This window comes from Microcebus murinus, chromosome 3 (assembly GCF_040939455.1).
Source record: "Microcebus murinus isolate Inina chromosome 3, M.murinus_Inina_mat1.0, whole genome shotgun sequence".
Classification (NCBI taxonomy): Eukaryota; Metazoa; Chordata; class Mammalia; order Primates; family Cheirogaleidae; genus Microcebus; species Microcebus murinus.
This window is the reverse complement of record NC_134106.1, coordinates 1,054,665-1,068,055: the sequence shown is the minus strand read 5'-3', so window position 1 is coordinate 1,068,055 and position 13,391 is coordinate 1,054,665. Positions and strand designations below refer to the sequence as shown.

Sequence of the window (13,391 nt, the reverse complement as noted above, 5' to 3'; positions counted from 1 at the left end):
GCAAGCCCCAAAGTCACGGTGGGGCCGAGTTAGAGAACTTCCAATTCCACAGCAGTCTCACGTGAAGACTGCAGTTTGCTCTTGCTGCGCTCTATCACTGTGGTAGAACCTAGAGCTGGAAGGTGTGCTGGAGGCAGCCGTCAGCCTCCCGGTCACCAACAGGGAGGGCCCTTTCTTGGCTGGCTCTGAGGCCATATGAAGAAGCTAGTCTGTTTTTGCTTTAATCTCTTTAGGGGAAGGTAATTTAGAAATTGAGTGGGGAGATGAATAGATATCTGGTTGTCAAAAAGGTGCGCTGTACTCCTTGCCCGTGTGATGCCGAAGGGAAAACACTGAGGTAGATGAATTGAAGGTAACCCCGAGATTTAGAAGGTGAACTAGAGTCTTGTAAACAGACGTCCATAAAGTGCGGGCCTCTGTCGTTGTCCCAGCGCAGGCTTTGTCGTGGTCTCAGACGCAGGACACCGGTCAGGCAGGCCTTTCTTTTCTCGTTTGCCACTTTTGGTAACTGGCTTCTTTTCCAAATTCTTCAGGATGACATGGTGATTTCCATTAAAGAAATTTAGTAGAAAACCATGAAAATAGTAAGTCTTTCCCATGGTTCCTTCTTCAATACAGCGTTCACAGTGCTTCAGCGCAGTGCCTGTATTTTCTGGGTTTCAAGTCACCCTGTCTCAGTGTAGCTAGAACACACCAGGGCCGCCGTGCAGAGCTGACACCCTTGCCTATCCTGCGAGACTTCTCTGATCACAGCCCACGAGTATGACAAAGTGCATAAATTGAGAGGAGAATATAACTTTTATGTTTCCAAGTATTCATTAAGACAGGATTGACTTCAGTTCCTCAGAGCTTGAACTCTAGGCCAGTAGTCAGGAGCACGCTCGAGATTTGTACGTCCACTGCATCTGGTTGCATCACTGGTTTCATTGTCTTTCTTTTTGCTGTTCTTTGAGAATACTTTTATCACTGTGATAAAGAAAATGATTTATTGGAATTATCCAGAAGAGAGACAGTGTTTGTTTCATATAATTAGCGATGCTCTATGACTAATAAATGGCAAACTTGATTTGCTGAAGTTTAGAAAGGTGTATCAGATTTAAATATTTCTTGATTCGATGCAGGATAGCAAGGATATTATTTTCTCTTACTGATATATTGCGCTCCAAATTTTTTTTCTCAAACAAAAGCCTTTTCTGCATAAAATCCATAAAGAGAACAGCAGAGGCACCATGTCTCAGCTCTTAATCAACGGGTATTTTCTATTAGTCAACATATCTCATTTCTTCATCATTAATAAACTTTAAAAATTCTTCTTACTCTGATTTTTTTAGTCATGGAAACAAAGAACAGATGTAAAAATGGTATGCAGTTAACCAAATTCAATCTAATGGGGTGAATAGATTTAAGAATCCTATTGTTATTACCTTTGTTTTGCAATATACATCATAGCAGCTATATAGGATGGTGAACAGAGGTACAAATCCCAAATGTTCCTTGAGTGTTAAACAGAACACATTTCAGATGTAACATAGGGGTTTTAGGTCATTCTTAACATGGTCTTTTTAAAGAGTTTTTCTGGATACTTTTTTGAGATTGAGTATAACACTTATTCACAATCATTTCTACCAGCTCACCATAATTTTCCCAAGGCTACGACAGGGGTGACTATGACAGCAGCGTGTGGGGTTAGATGCTGTGTGGTGAGCGCTGCAGTGGCGAACACGCATCCCAGCCCTGCCTTTCACAGGCGCTTGGTCGCTGCGCACTGGCTCCCGCCACCCTCAAACCTGTGGCGACGCACACAGAGGAATCAGAGCCCATCAGACCTGCTCTCCAAACCTTCACTTAGAATTCCTGCTGCTTCACTGTTGATCATGATGTGTCCAGTATTAGATTCCAGATAACTCTTAATGTGGTCTCAACGTGTGCCGAGGATGCTGAACTCCAAGGATGGGTGGCATCCCTGCTGATCCCTCAGAAACCGCGGGCTTTCTTCTGTGTCGCCTGAGTATCCCAGTGAAATAGACAATCTAAAAGCGATTGCTGCAAACATCTGTTTAAGAGTTGGCAACGAGTAAAGTTCATGAACTCTAAGAAAGCCTAGGAAGGAATAAGATGAATACAATTATTATGCATCTGGTTGGGCTATAAATAAATAAAGCCAGTGGAAAAAATAAGTCATTCTTAAAAGTCAGATATAATAAAAATTAATATTTTAAACCTTTATTTACAATGTTTACTAGTTTATTTTAGGATTGATTAAGGAGATCAATAGTTCACAGAAAATATCTTAAATGGCCTTCTGTGTTTTAGCACAACCTGTTTTCTTTATGTCAACATTTCTACCCAGCTACAAATGGTACTTAAAGGTTCTGTGATAAGCAGAGTTTGACTTGCAGTTAACTTGCTGTCCATGATCTTACAACTAAACTTCAAGTTCTAGCCACTTTTTCTTTTCTTTCCTTTTCTGTCTTTTTTTATTTTCTTTGCAGAAGACCATCAAATGAATTGTCACAGTACTCGAATAATGCAAGACACAGAAAAGGATGATAACAATAATGATGAGTATGATAATTACGATGAACTGGTGGCCAAGTCGCTGCTAAATCTTGGCAAAATTGCTGAGGATGCGGCCTACCGAGCCAGGACTGAGTCAGAAATGAACAGCAACACCTCCAACAGTCTGGAAGACGACAGCGACAAAAATGAAAACCTGGGTCGGAAAGGCGAGTTAAGTTTAGACTTAGACAGTGACGTTGTTAGAGAGACGGTGGACTCCCTCAAACTCTTAGCACAAGGACATGGCGTTGTGCTCTCAGAAAACATTAATGACAGGGGTTACGCAGATAGCATGTCACAGCAGGACAGCAGGAACATGAACTACGTCATGCTGGGGAAGCCCATGAACAACGGCCTCATGGAGAAGATGGTGGAGGAGAGCGACGAGGAGGTGTGCCTGAGCAGCCTGGAGTGCCTGCGCAACCAGTGCTTCGACCTGGCCCGGAAGCTCAGCGAGACCAGCCCGCAGGACAGGAGTCAGCCGCCAAACATGAACCTCCGCCCGCACGCCAGGCCGGAGGATGACTTCCCGGGGAGGACGCCGGACAGGAACTACTCGGACATGATCAACCTCATGAGGCTGGAAGAGCAGCTGAGCCCCCGGTCCAGGGTGTTCTCGAGCTGTGCCAAGGAGGACGGGGGGCACGAGCGGGACGACGACACCACCTCCGTCAACTCGGACAGATCCGAGGAGGTGTTTGACATGACCAAGGGGAACTTGACCCTGCTGGAGAAAGCGATCGCTCTGGAGACGGAGCGCGCCAAGGCCATGCGGGAGAAGATGGCCATGGAGGCAGGCAGGAGGGACGGCATGAGACCGTATGAGGACCAGTCCCCAAGACAGCTTCCCGGCGAGGACAGGAAGCCCAAGTCCACTGACAGCCATGTCAAAAAGCCATACTATGGTAAAGGTAATATTTCTACCTAACGTAAGTTGTCCCATGAGAACACGAGCCAGAGTGAGAGGTGTTGATAGCTACACTTAAAGTATGAGTCACACGAGAGTCTGTCTCCACTGCACATTCTTAGAGCTGATTCCAGAATTACGTTGTGTGATTTTGTTTCTGAAGAGGAATAAAATATTTGTCTGAGAAATACATAAAGCAGCTCAATGTGATATTGTTAGAGCAGATGAATGACATGATCCTTCAGTGGGAATCGCATTCCCTGGGAAGGCAGGAGGAACACTAGGAGATGCCAGTGAGCCTGTGCTGGCAGCCACGTGCCACACGGAGTGGCCAGGGCTTAGGTGACAATTAGCCACCAACAGGTGAAGCACATATTTTACAAATCGGATTGGGTAGGGTGGCATCATGGTGTGTAAAACTATCATGAAATGACAGTTATTGACGGAACCGCCCCCACAGAAAACAGCCCTGATAGAAATCGCACCGCAGCGCAGTGACGGGTGCATGAGACGAGGGCAGGGAGTGCACAGTCTATTCTCAGGGAGACGCAACCGCATGCTGTGCACGGCTGCCGCTGCAGTGGCCGCAGCTGAGCTCGGTAGCAATTCCCTGAGTGTTTTCATTCTTCTCACTGATTCCATTCTACTGTGGAAACAGTTATGGTGCTTTTCTCAGATATAATTTATTATCAAACACTCAAAACTATCCAATATGATGGTTTTAGCTGAATTTTATTTTATGAAATATGCAGGCACATATTTGCATATAACTTCATAGTTTAACTATTTATACTTTTGTACTATACATGTATAGTAAGTATATAATGTGTGTGTATGTGTATATATATATATCTTTAATCTCCAACCCGAATGAGTGACTTTATGTTTGCAATGACGAGTGTCCACTTTCAATGTGAAACAGGCGATAGTTCAGCCTCACACAGAACCTTGGTGCTGTGCATATCACAGTAACAAGTTTCTTTTAGAACTAAGTCAGAAGCAAATCCAAGAATGAAATTGGTGATCCCTTAAATCTTTCTATATTAGTAACAAAAATATTCTTTTTCTGTTTTTATTTTATTCTATTCTATTCGTTATGAATATTGAGTTTTCTCACAGTGAATCTAATAGGTCCAGGAATTTGGTTTGAAAATCAGTTGCTATTTAAACTTCAAACTGTCAGAAAAACTGCATTTTTCCTATGGTGACATAGGTGTGTATTCTCCTCTCAATGTGTGCACGCACTTTCTGCAGCCCCTGGTGGCTCCACAGCCAAGTCCAGCTGGAGGAACCTTGGCCGGAGGCTCTGGGTGTGGCAGCGTTGGGCGCTGACGCCCTCTCGGTTAGGAGGCAAAGGCTGGACCACTGAGGCGTTGTTCTGTGAGGGGGTGATCGTTAAGAGAATGGAGTCTCGGCTCAGCAGGGCTTCAGGCTTGCCGTGGGCACTTTAATGATGGTGAAACGTGGCACGTATGTTCAGGAGTACAGTGCTAGCGTTCTAAACAGGATGTGCTAAAGTTATCCGAATTTTAATTGACTATTTCAGAATCTAACAGGAACCAAACACTTTAGGAAGAAATAGTGTCTTCTCATGTAATTGCTCAGTTGGACATTTGTATATATTTTGGGCTTGTTTCAGATGCAGAGTAGTGGGTTTAGGATGGAGGCTGGCGTGGAGCCCTGTGGTGGTGTGCTGCCTACCGCGCAGGCTGGTTTGGCTTCACAGGTTCTATCAATATTGTGCAAGAGCTTCTTTGGTTTCTTGGTCCCTTTAAACTCAGCAGCTTTATGCAAATTTTAACTCATTTTATTGTTGTTTTATTTTGCTCCAAGAAATGGAATTGAAACTGCTTGTTTCCCTTATGTGAATGGAGGGAGGGGTGGGAATGAACAGTGACAAAGAAAAGTGCTTTTTCCTGAAATGGGAAAGGCTGGCATGGACTTCCCTGGGTGGAAGGCATTGGTCTCTGTCTCTGGCACTTGCTCCAGATCCTCCTCCTCTGACCAAAGTTCATTTCCGTTTTCTATCAGTGTTTTCCACATTATTTCCGGTTTATTCTGAAGCTGTCAGTAGTTATACTCAAAACCAAATAGATAAGGCCAGGAGGCCAACAAAGTGGAACAAAGAGATTAAGGCTCCCTGTAAAAAAAGTTGCTGCGTGGCAATGTCTCACCTGCAGGCCAGGGGACAGTCCCCACAGCTACCGCATGTCAACGGTCTGCTGTTTGACCAAAGGTGGAAAGAGCATCAGTTTTCATTTCTGCACAATCTTCCCAGACTGATTCAAATTGTCCATGAGTAGCATTTCCAAAATCTTGAGTTAATACAAAAGAAGTTAATCATGAAACTGTTCATCTTTCTTCTGCTTAGTCATCCACTCTCACGGGAGCAAGCTAAACCCAGCACACATTTTTTTTCCACAAGTTGATGCAAGGTTTTTGGCTGAATTGTTTGTCTCTTTGCTTGCTTGGTCATTTTGTGTTTGCTTGTACATTTGCCTTTAAGATGAACTGGGAATTCAAATGAAACAAAACTAAAGGGAGGCGGTGGTGAGGGCAAACCCGCACACCCCTCCACAGGGTTTCATGCATCGAGAGGAGATTATACCCTTCTTGTCTTCCGAACCCTGAAACAGTCTTGAGCCACATTGTTTTTGCAAAAATCAGTACTTAATTTCAGAGCACTTTCAAAATCTATGAAATTATATAATTTGCTGGGAAATCCTTTGTCCTGATGGAATAGTCCCTTAATGATGGATGTTAGTTATAACTTACTCCTTGTTTATCTGTCATGAGCCATTTGTATCTAGCTAAAAATCTCTTATCTCTAGTTTATGATTTTTAATAATCGATAGTTTCTTTTGAAACTGTTAACTATGCACTTACTATTTCATATTTATATTAATTAGATTAGACAATACTATGATGAAATTACTGAAAAGACAATGAAATGCTAGGCTTTTAGTTTGCGTGTATAAGAAAAGCTTCAACAAGGTAATTAGAGATTGAAGCCACAACCAAGTAATTTAGTTCAGAGGTCATCTTGGGTAAACAGTGGTAAGAAAGCGGGTGAAGGATATTTCTCCATGGTTTAAGAAGTTCCAGCTCAGGAGAGGCACATTACGTAGAATATAATGTTCCCATAGAAGAGCTTTTTATAGATACATGACACCACTTACATATTTCTGTAAGTCCTTTGTCTATTTCAAGTTCACGCAAATGACTTAAGAAAGTCTATAAGAGTTCAAAATTTTAAACCCAGCTTTTATCTTGAGAAAAGTGAATTCTTAACGAAAAGGAAAACATATTTTCTATCAATTATGATTGGCCTGATTAATGAAATATCAACATAAAAGAATTAAATCCCTAAAAAAATTAATTATAGAATTATCCAAACCAAATCATGATAATCACTACCTATTGGTGATCTGAGCAACTGGTTTTCAAAACTGGCTCAAAAATACAGTTTTTCACACATTTGTATTTACTATTCGGTCTGAGCGTTACTGTAAAAATATTTTACAGAGTTATTATAGTGCACATTTATGAACTGTGGTCAATTCTGGGTATAGAAATAATTTTGTTGGCAATATCATTGCATTTCTGGCATCCAGCATTCGATTTTTGACCAAACCTCTATGCTGACCGTCCTTCACTGGTGCTGCAGAGAAGCCCACAGGGCTGTAGAACGCGTGGCCTCCTAGCGTGGCACGTGCATGCACAGCGCTCTGTGAACCTGCCCTGGTTCCAAGTGCAGATGAAGAAATCAAAACAGATTGCTCCGTGGCTTCTGAAACATTCTTGATTGCCCGTCACCTCTGGCAGGTGGGACCCCCACCCTCTGGTCATCTGCTCACAGTGCCTTCTAAGAGTTCAGTGTATTTCAGAAAAGCTCGGAACTGGTGAGCTGAGAATCATGTTGCTCAACCTCAAGAGAGAAAATTTTAATGTGAGTAAAATTTTGTAGCTTATAGTGTATACGATTAGAGCACTCAGAAAGAAATTCAGCTAAAGAGTTTTTGAATGAAATTGCACTTTCTGGATGAATTTCACAGAGAAATTGCTGAATGTTAATGGTACAGAGCTGGAGTTGTTCTCTAAGAAGGTCACTGTTCCATCACTACTTACGTTGATTTCTTTGAGCAACACGGCTTGTCATGTAACACACGGGAAAATAATTAATCAAGAGTCGACACTAGGGATAGGCATTTTTCTTTCTTTGGGGTAAAAAGGAATTCATAATTACACTGTATAAGGTTGAAAAACTTACCCAGAACCAAAGACCTACCTGAGCGAGAGTCTGATGTCAGAGCCTGCCCCTTGACACCTGCTTTGTTTCTTTCTTTAGCAAAGGTCTCTTCAGATTGTTACATAATCGCATTTTTCTTTGGTAAACATTCATTCTTTTGACACCTGTTGTCGCTTTTAGATCCCTCAAGAACAGAAAAGAAAGAGAGCAAGTGTCCAACCCCCGGGTGCGATGGAACCGGCCACGTGACTGGGCTTTACCCCCATCACCGCAGTCTGTCCGGATGCCCGCACAAAGATAGGGTCCCTCCAGAAAGTAAGTCCACGCCTCACACCCCCGCGGGCGTGCAAACACCCATCATCTGTCTCCACCATCCCGCCTTCCCAACGTCATCTCCATCATACGGCTCAGTGCAACCTCGTGTAACCAGTCCCCCAGGCACCTGGAAGGGCAGCTGGTCCAGGAGCAGTGTCCCGTCAGTGGCCCGAGAGGAGAGTCCTCCCCCAGCCCCAGTGTCTCTTGGCCCAGGAGAGAAGCGCACCACGCAGCCTCGCCCCCGTAGCCCAGCCCAGGCCGGCCTGGGTGCCGGCCCCCAGCTGAGCCTCACTTGCTCTGTGACTTCAGGCAAGGTGCTTCTCCACCCCTTCTCATGAATCACAGAACTGAGTGTATCTGAGACATTCTCCCCAGCACTAAACTGCTAGAATCCCTGAGGAAAGAGTCCTTAAGCCATCTCTTGCCCAAATATCTGGACTTCTGTATATCATCTGAATGAATATTTAGATCGGAAGTTTTGTTGCATTTTTCTTGTAAAGTCTATTCTTGTCATAGTTGTCCTGAAATTTCAACACTATACGATCTTAAAAAGGAGGTTCAAATCGGGTGGGTTTTTATCTTTCACATTCTCATTAATTAATTAGGTCCTGAGAATATGGAATAAGTCTCTGAAAACAAATCCATGTTTTCTAGAACTGAAATGATACACACCTTTTTTTGTTTATCCTTCTCTCAGCACACAAAGCATACCAACTATTTAAATACAATTATAATCAATTGTTCAGGAAAAAGGCACATTGTCAGAAATGAGTGTAGGAGTGTAGAGTCCTGATTTTGAGTATAAAGCATTAAAGGGTTCTCCGCATTGACTCAGTCTCCAGTGGGGAATGCAGTGGCTTGAGCGATGGCGAAATGACAAGATGACCTGTTGATTACTTAAAGGAACTGTTGAGGATTGTCCCATTGAAAGGGGTACCTGGAATAACTGAGAGCCTGTTCCATCAGAACCAAGTAGGTTCCTGGTAGTGTTAGACACTTAGAAAGGTGCAGCTGAACATTTCAGGTGATATGGTTTTAGAAGCTATTGTGGCTCCAGGTTTCCAATGGCCGCCACAAATGATAGAGCCAGGTTTCTGGTGCCTGGCTGTGCACAGGCTTGATGAGCCATGGCAGTGAGCGAATCAGAGTGTGTGGCTATAATCCCGTGTGTTACATGAGCAGGAAGACAGCATGCTGTAACAACAGCTTCGTGTCCCAGCACACACCTCGAGCCGGGTGCTCAGCGCGCACCCGCAGGCACCGTGCGATCACTTGGTTTCCCACGGACCGCAGGCCTCGGCCCAGTTACGCAGGTGAGGAAAACAGGAAGCACAGACTCCATTGCCCTTCTCTCTCCAGGGCAATTTGAGGATGCCCAGAATGTTTTTAATCAAATCTGAACAGGTGCTAACTCGCCTAAGTAAACGCCAAGCCAAGGCGTAAATCTGCATCTGCCTGACACCGAGCCTCACTGCGTCCCTGTAGCCTGAGTTCGACGTCCAGCATCAGCCCTAAAAAGCTGCGTGGTCCTGGTGTGTCACGGGCTCTGCACTTCCTTTTCCTCATCTGCAAAATGAGGCCTGAGGACAAGCTCTAATGTTTTAGGAAGAAAGAGTTTCTTTATGCATTTTTTTCTTTTAAGACATATATTTTTGCCTCCAAGGTAAATTATCACTTCCTTTTTATGGATGAGAAATTCTGACTTTTCATAGGCAAATTCTAAATGAAGTAGAAACAGGGACCGTGTTCTGATAAGCTGCACATCGTACAGACTTGTCCCCACCGCGGGTGCAAGTGGGCATGTGGCTTGGACGCAGTCTCAGAGGACATTCCAGAGCGTCTGCAGGAAGTGTTTCTGAGTGTCTGCTCATGCATGATCCTCCACAACACCACACAAACGTAAATTAAGAAATTAAAGGATTCCATCCATAGAAGGCTTCTTTTTTCTTTCAGTTTTTCTGGGCCAGTTTTCCCTAGTCATGATTTTTGTCCAGCTGAATTCAGTACAGAGCTCACGGCACATGCACTGCTGGGACGTCAGAGGGCACCCACTGCATGAGAGGAGGGCTGTCCTCAGGGGCACCCAGCCCGGCCAAGGGAGGCATGAGCACAGGCTGAGCACGGGCACTGCGTGGGGAGCTTCAGCAGCAGCTCCAACCTTCAGGAGGCCAACGGTCCCAGGACTTCCCCAAGGGGATGTGTTCACTGTCCCACAAGAGAGGGAAGGAGCCCGTGGCGTTCTCTAACGGCTACTGCAAACGTCCACTCGAGAGGTCCAGGCATGGAGAAGGCAGTGGCAGTGGGGTGGAAAGGCGGGGACAGATTCAAGAGGCATTTCAGAAATAGACTGCAGGACACAAAGGTTACTGCACGTGAGAAGCAGGAGAAAGGGGAGATGGAGACGCCTCCGAGGAGCATAGCCTCAGTAAATGTAGGGATGACAATGCCAAAAGCAAGCAGAGCAAACTGAGGGATGGGATGCACTTAACGGGGGAAAACCGTGACTCCCACATTAATCATCTCAACTCTAAGTGCTGCGCGGTGTTCCCAGCAGGCACTGGGAGGGCGGGTCTGGGGACAGGGAGTTCAGGTGCAGAGGAGGCTGCATGGACGCCGTCTTCAAGCGGCCTCAGTGAGAACTGACAATGGGCTGCCCAGAGAGGTGGCATGGGGCAGGATTGGAAGGGCGGCCCAGTGGGAAGTCTGGCCGTGAGTGTGTAGCAAGGGGAGGCAGAGGAAGAGAACCAGGGAGGGAAATCAGAGAAACAGAAAGGACTGGGAGGGGTGGTACTTCTGAAAAGTCCCGTAAAGTGCAAGGTCATTGGACTTGTTATGTAAATGTTCACTGTTGACACCCAGGAGAGGGATATGTGAAGAGGAGAGGTGGGCGGCAGAGCTGCACGGTTTAAACTGCCAAGGTTTGAGAAACAGGGTTGAGATGGATGAAGCAGAGGCAGGGTGTAGACAAAGGCTGGCCAGGGATCCCATCTCAAGTGCGAGTCCCTATGGGACCGGGAGACCCACTCTCTCCCAGCAGGTCCACACTGCAGGTAAGCGTGGCGGATGCCTGCCATCCCAGGCAAGGCTTTGTTTGAAAAGTACATCTTAAAAGGACAAGGAGGTGTGTGTCACTGTGACAGGGAAACTGCATTGAGAGACGTGTTTGTGTGCTGCAGCGATGGGTGCCAGGAAGACAGTGAGCAGCCCTCACTGCAGGACTGACTTCCCTGCAGTGAGGGCTGCAGGGAAGTCAGGGCTCTGCAGAAAGGGGCCTGGACAGGTGAGAGTGCAGCTGGGGAGCTGCCCTGGAAGGGAGGGGCACTTCCATCTCCAGACAGGGGAAGAAAGGCAGGCGTGGTCCCAGACTCCCCCAGGAGGGAGGCCTGTGACCCACTCCAGCCAGGTCCCCAAGGCAGTGAGCCAAGGGCTGAGTCATGTGGATCACTTAGTGTTTGGGTTGCTCTGTGTTGAGCATCAACCACATCGAGGGTCAAGGTAGGAACTACAGGAGCTGTAAAAATAAAGCCCAAATGGACTCTGTTTGCAAGGAACTGACCAGTGGTCCAGATCCTGGATGTGGACTCAAACGAGACCTGTGGATTTCAGGGGAAACAAAGACCGTTCTAGAGAAGGAGGAAAATTATCAAAAACGCAGTTATGTAATGAGTCCAGGCAGACATAGTCCACGTTCGCAGGGCCTTAGGTACACTATGCAGCCAGGGACGCCGTCATGGCTCTCATGGAGTTTGGGAGGCACCTCAGAGGAGCAGGGCGCCTCACTGCATGGCCAGGGTGCAGGGCAGTTGTCCTGATTTTCCCCAGCAATTCTAACCCCACCTTCCCCCAGAGTCCAGAGTAGCAGAGCGTTGATTGGGGACCAGAAAAGAAGGGCCGCGTGTGTCAGGTCCTCTGTCACTACCTTAAACAGCTCTCCCTGCACAGGCCACAGCCTCCGTGTGCCACGGAGAGAGTGTCCCAGCTGCTGCTCCCACTTGTCAATCTCACGTGGGAAACATGCATGGCACTTATGCATTCTATTTTAAGAATAATAAAGTACTTAATTCCTAAAGGAAAAGTCATTATTTATTTTATTTAAAAATAAGGTTCTGGGTTTTCTACTTACCCAAGCCCGCCACATGTTCATAACGCGGCTGTGTTTCCAAAGCCCAGGCGTGCTTTACAAACTGCCGACCTGTGTGCCCTGCGTGGCCAACCGATGCCCGTGTTCACACAGAGGAAAGCTGGGGGCCTTGCTCCTCTCTCCCCCGGAAGATTTAGTGGCAGCGTCCCTGGACCTCCAGGGCTCCCTGGCCAGTGGCCCTGCCTTGCATGCGGTTAGGGCAGGCGGGAGGCAGCTCTGGTCCTCCCCACGTGTCGTCCTGACCACGCACATCACCGCCGTCTGTAGGACTGTCTGTCGTGGGCTAGCCGCCCTTGTTAAAGTGACTGCCTGTGTGCGTCTCCCGACCACCCGTTCTAACGCTGGGCTGTTTTCTCTGCCTCTCCTTGTCAAGTCCTTGCCATGCACGAAAGTGTTCTCAAGTGCCCCACTCCGGGCTGCACGGGGCGAGGGCACGTGAACAGCAACAGGAACTCGCACAGAAGGTAAGCCGCTCCTCCTCGCTGCCTTCCGGCTGGAGGGACCGCGGGCTCCACCTGCGAGCGCGCCCCCCACGCCCCTCCTCCTGCAGAGAGGCCCCTGCCTGCCCTTAGGCCACTCCCAGGGAGTGCAGGACACCCTGCATAGCCAGGGCTTAGAGGCCCTTTTTCCAGTTGGGTGCTTTTCAGCTGTCTCACTAGCTTGTCACCATGGGAGCCACGCCCATTTCCAGTGACTGGAAGGGATATGGCAAAGTCTTAATGACCCTCGGGGCGAGGAAGGGGCTGCCCTGCCCTTGACACAGGACTGTACGCTGTGCACAGTCAGTCTGTGTCATATATGGTGTCACTTGCCTGCTGGAAACTCTGCCGAAACCACAGGTCACCAATCTGGACATCTTCAAAATACGTGTAGGTGTCCAGGGGTTCTGTTGGATGGGGGGATCTGGGATGAGAATGTGCCAGAAAAATAGACTTTTTTTTTTACTCCTGCTGTGAATAAGTATGCTCAGAATCATGGTTTTGTTTGTGACAAATTCTAGTTGTCTTTACTTGTTCAGGCTTTGTAAGAGATACTAAGTTGCTCATAATATTCAGCTCATATCATATTTTTTTTCAGTAGCAGAAAAGTGATTCTGTTGAAGTTTTAAAGTTTGTCTTGTCTAAGAGGCTCAGCCTCACAAGCTCCTGTGAAATCATGTCTAGAAGGAGCAAGCTGTCATAAGTTACACTGCAATTTTTGCTTGAAACGTGTGCGCTTCA

At 46.5% G+C, this 13,391-nt stretch overlaps 1 protein-coding gene across 10 annotated transcripts in view; it reads left to right on the top strand.

Moving 5' to 3' along the window:
• The window catches only part of MYT1L (myelin transcription factor 1 like), a 462,697-nt gene that overhangs the window by 355,706 nt on the left and 93,600 nt on the right, over positions 1-13,391 (top strand). For 6 of the 10 annotated variants that reach the window (XM_076000516.1, XM_076000519.1, XM_076000513.1 and 3 more), the window contains exons 10-12: positions 2,493-3,470; positions 7,896-8,030; positions 12,545-12,635. In XM_076000516.1, coding sequence (XP_075856631.1) covers positions 2,493-3,470; positions 7,896-8,030; positions 12,545-12,635 — 1,204 coding nt within the window. The remainder of the gene's footprint in view (positions 1-2,492; positions 3,471-7,895; positions 8,031-12,544; positions 12,636-13,391) is intronic. The other 4 variants (XM_020288690.2, XM_076000518.1, XM_020288691.2 and 1 more) reach the window with 1 other exon arrangement.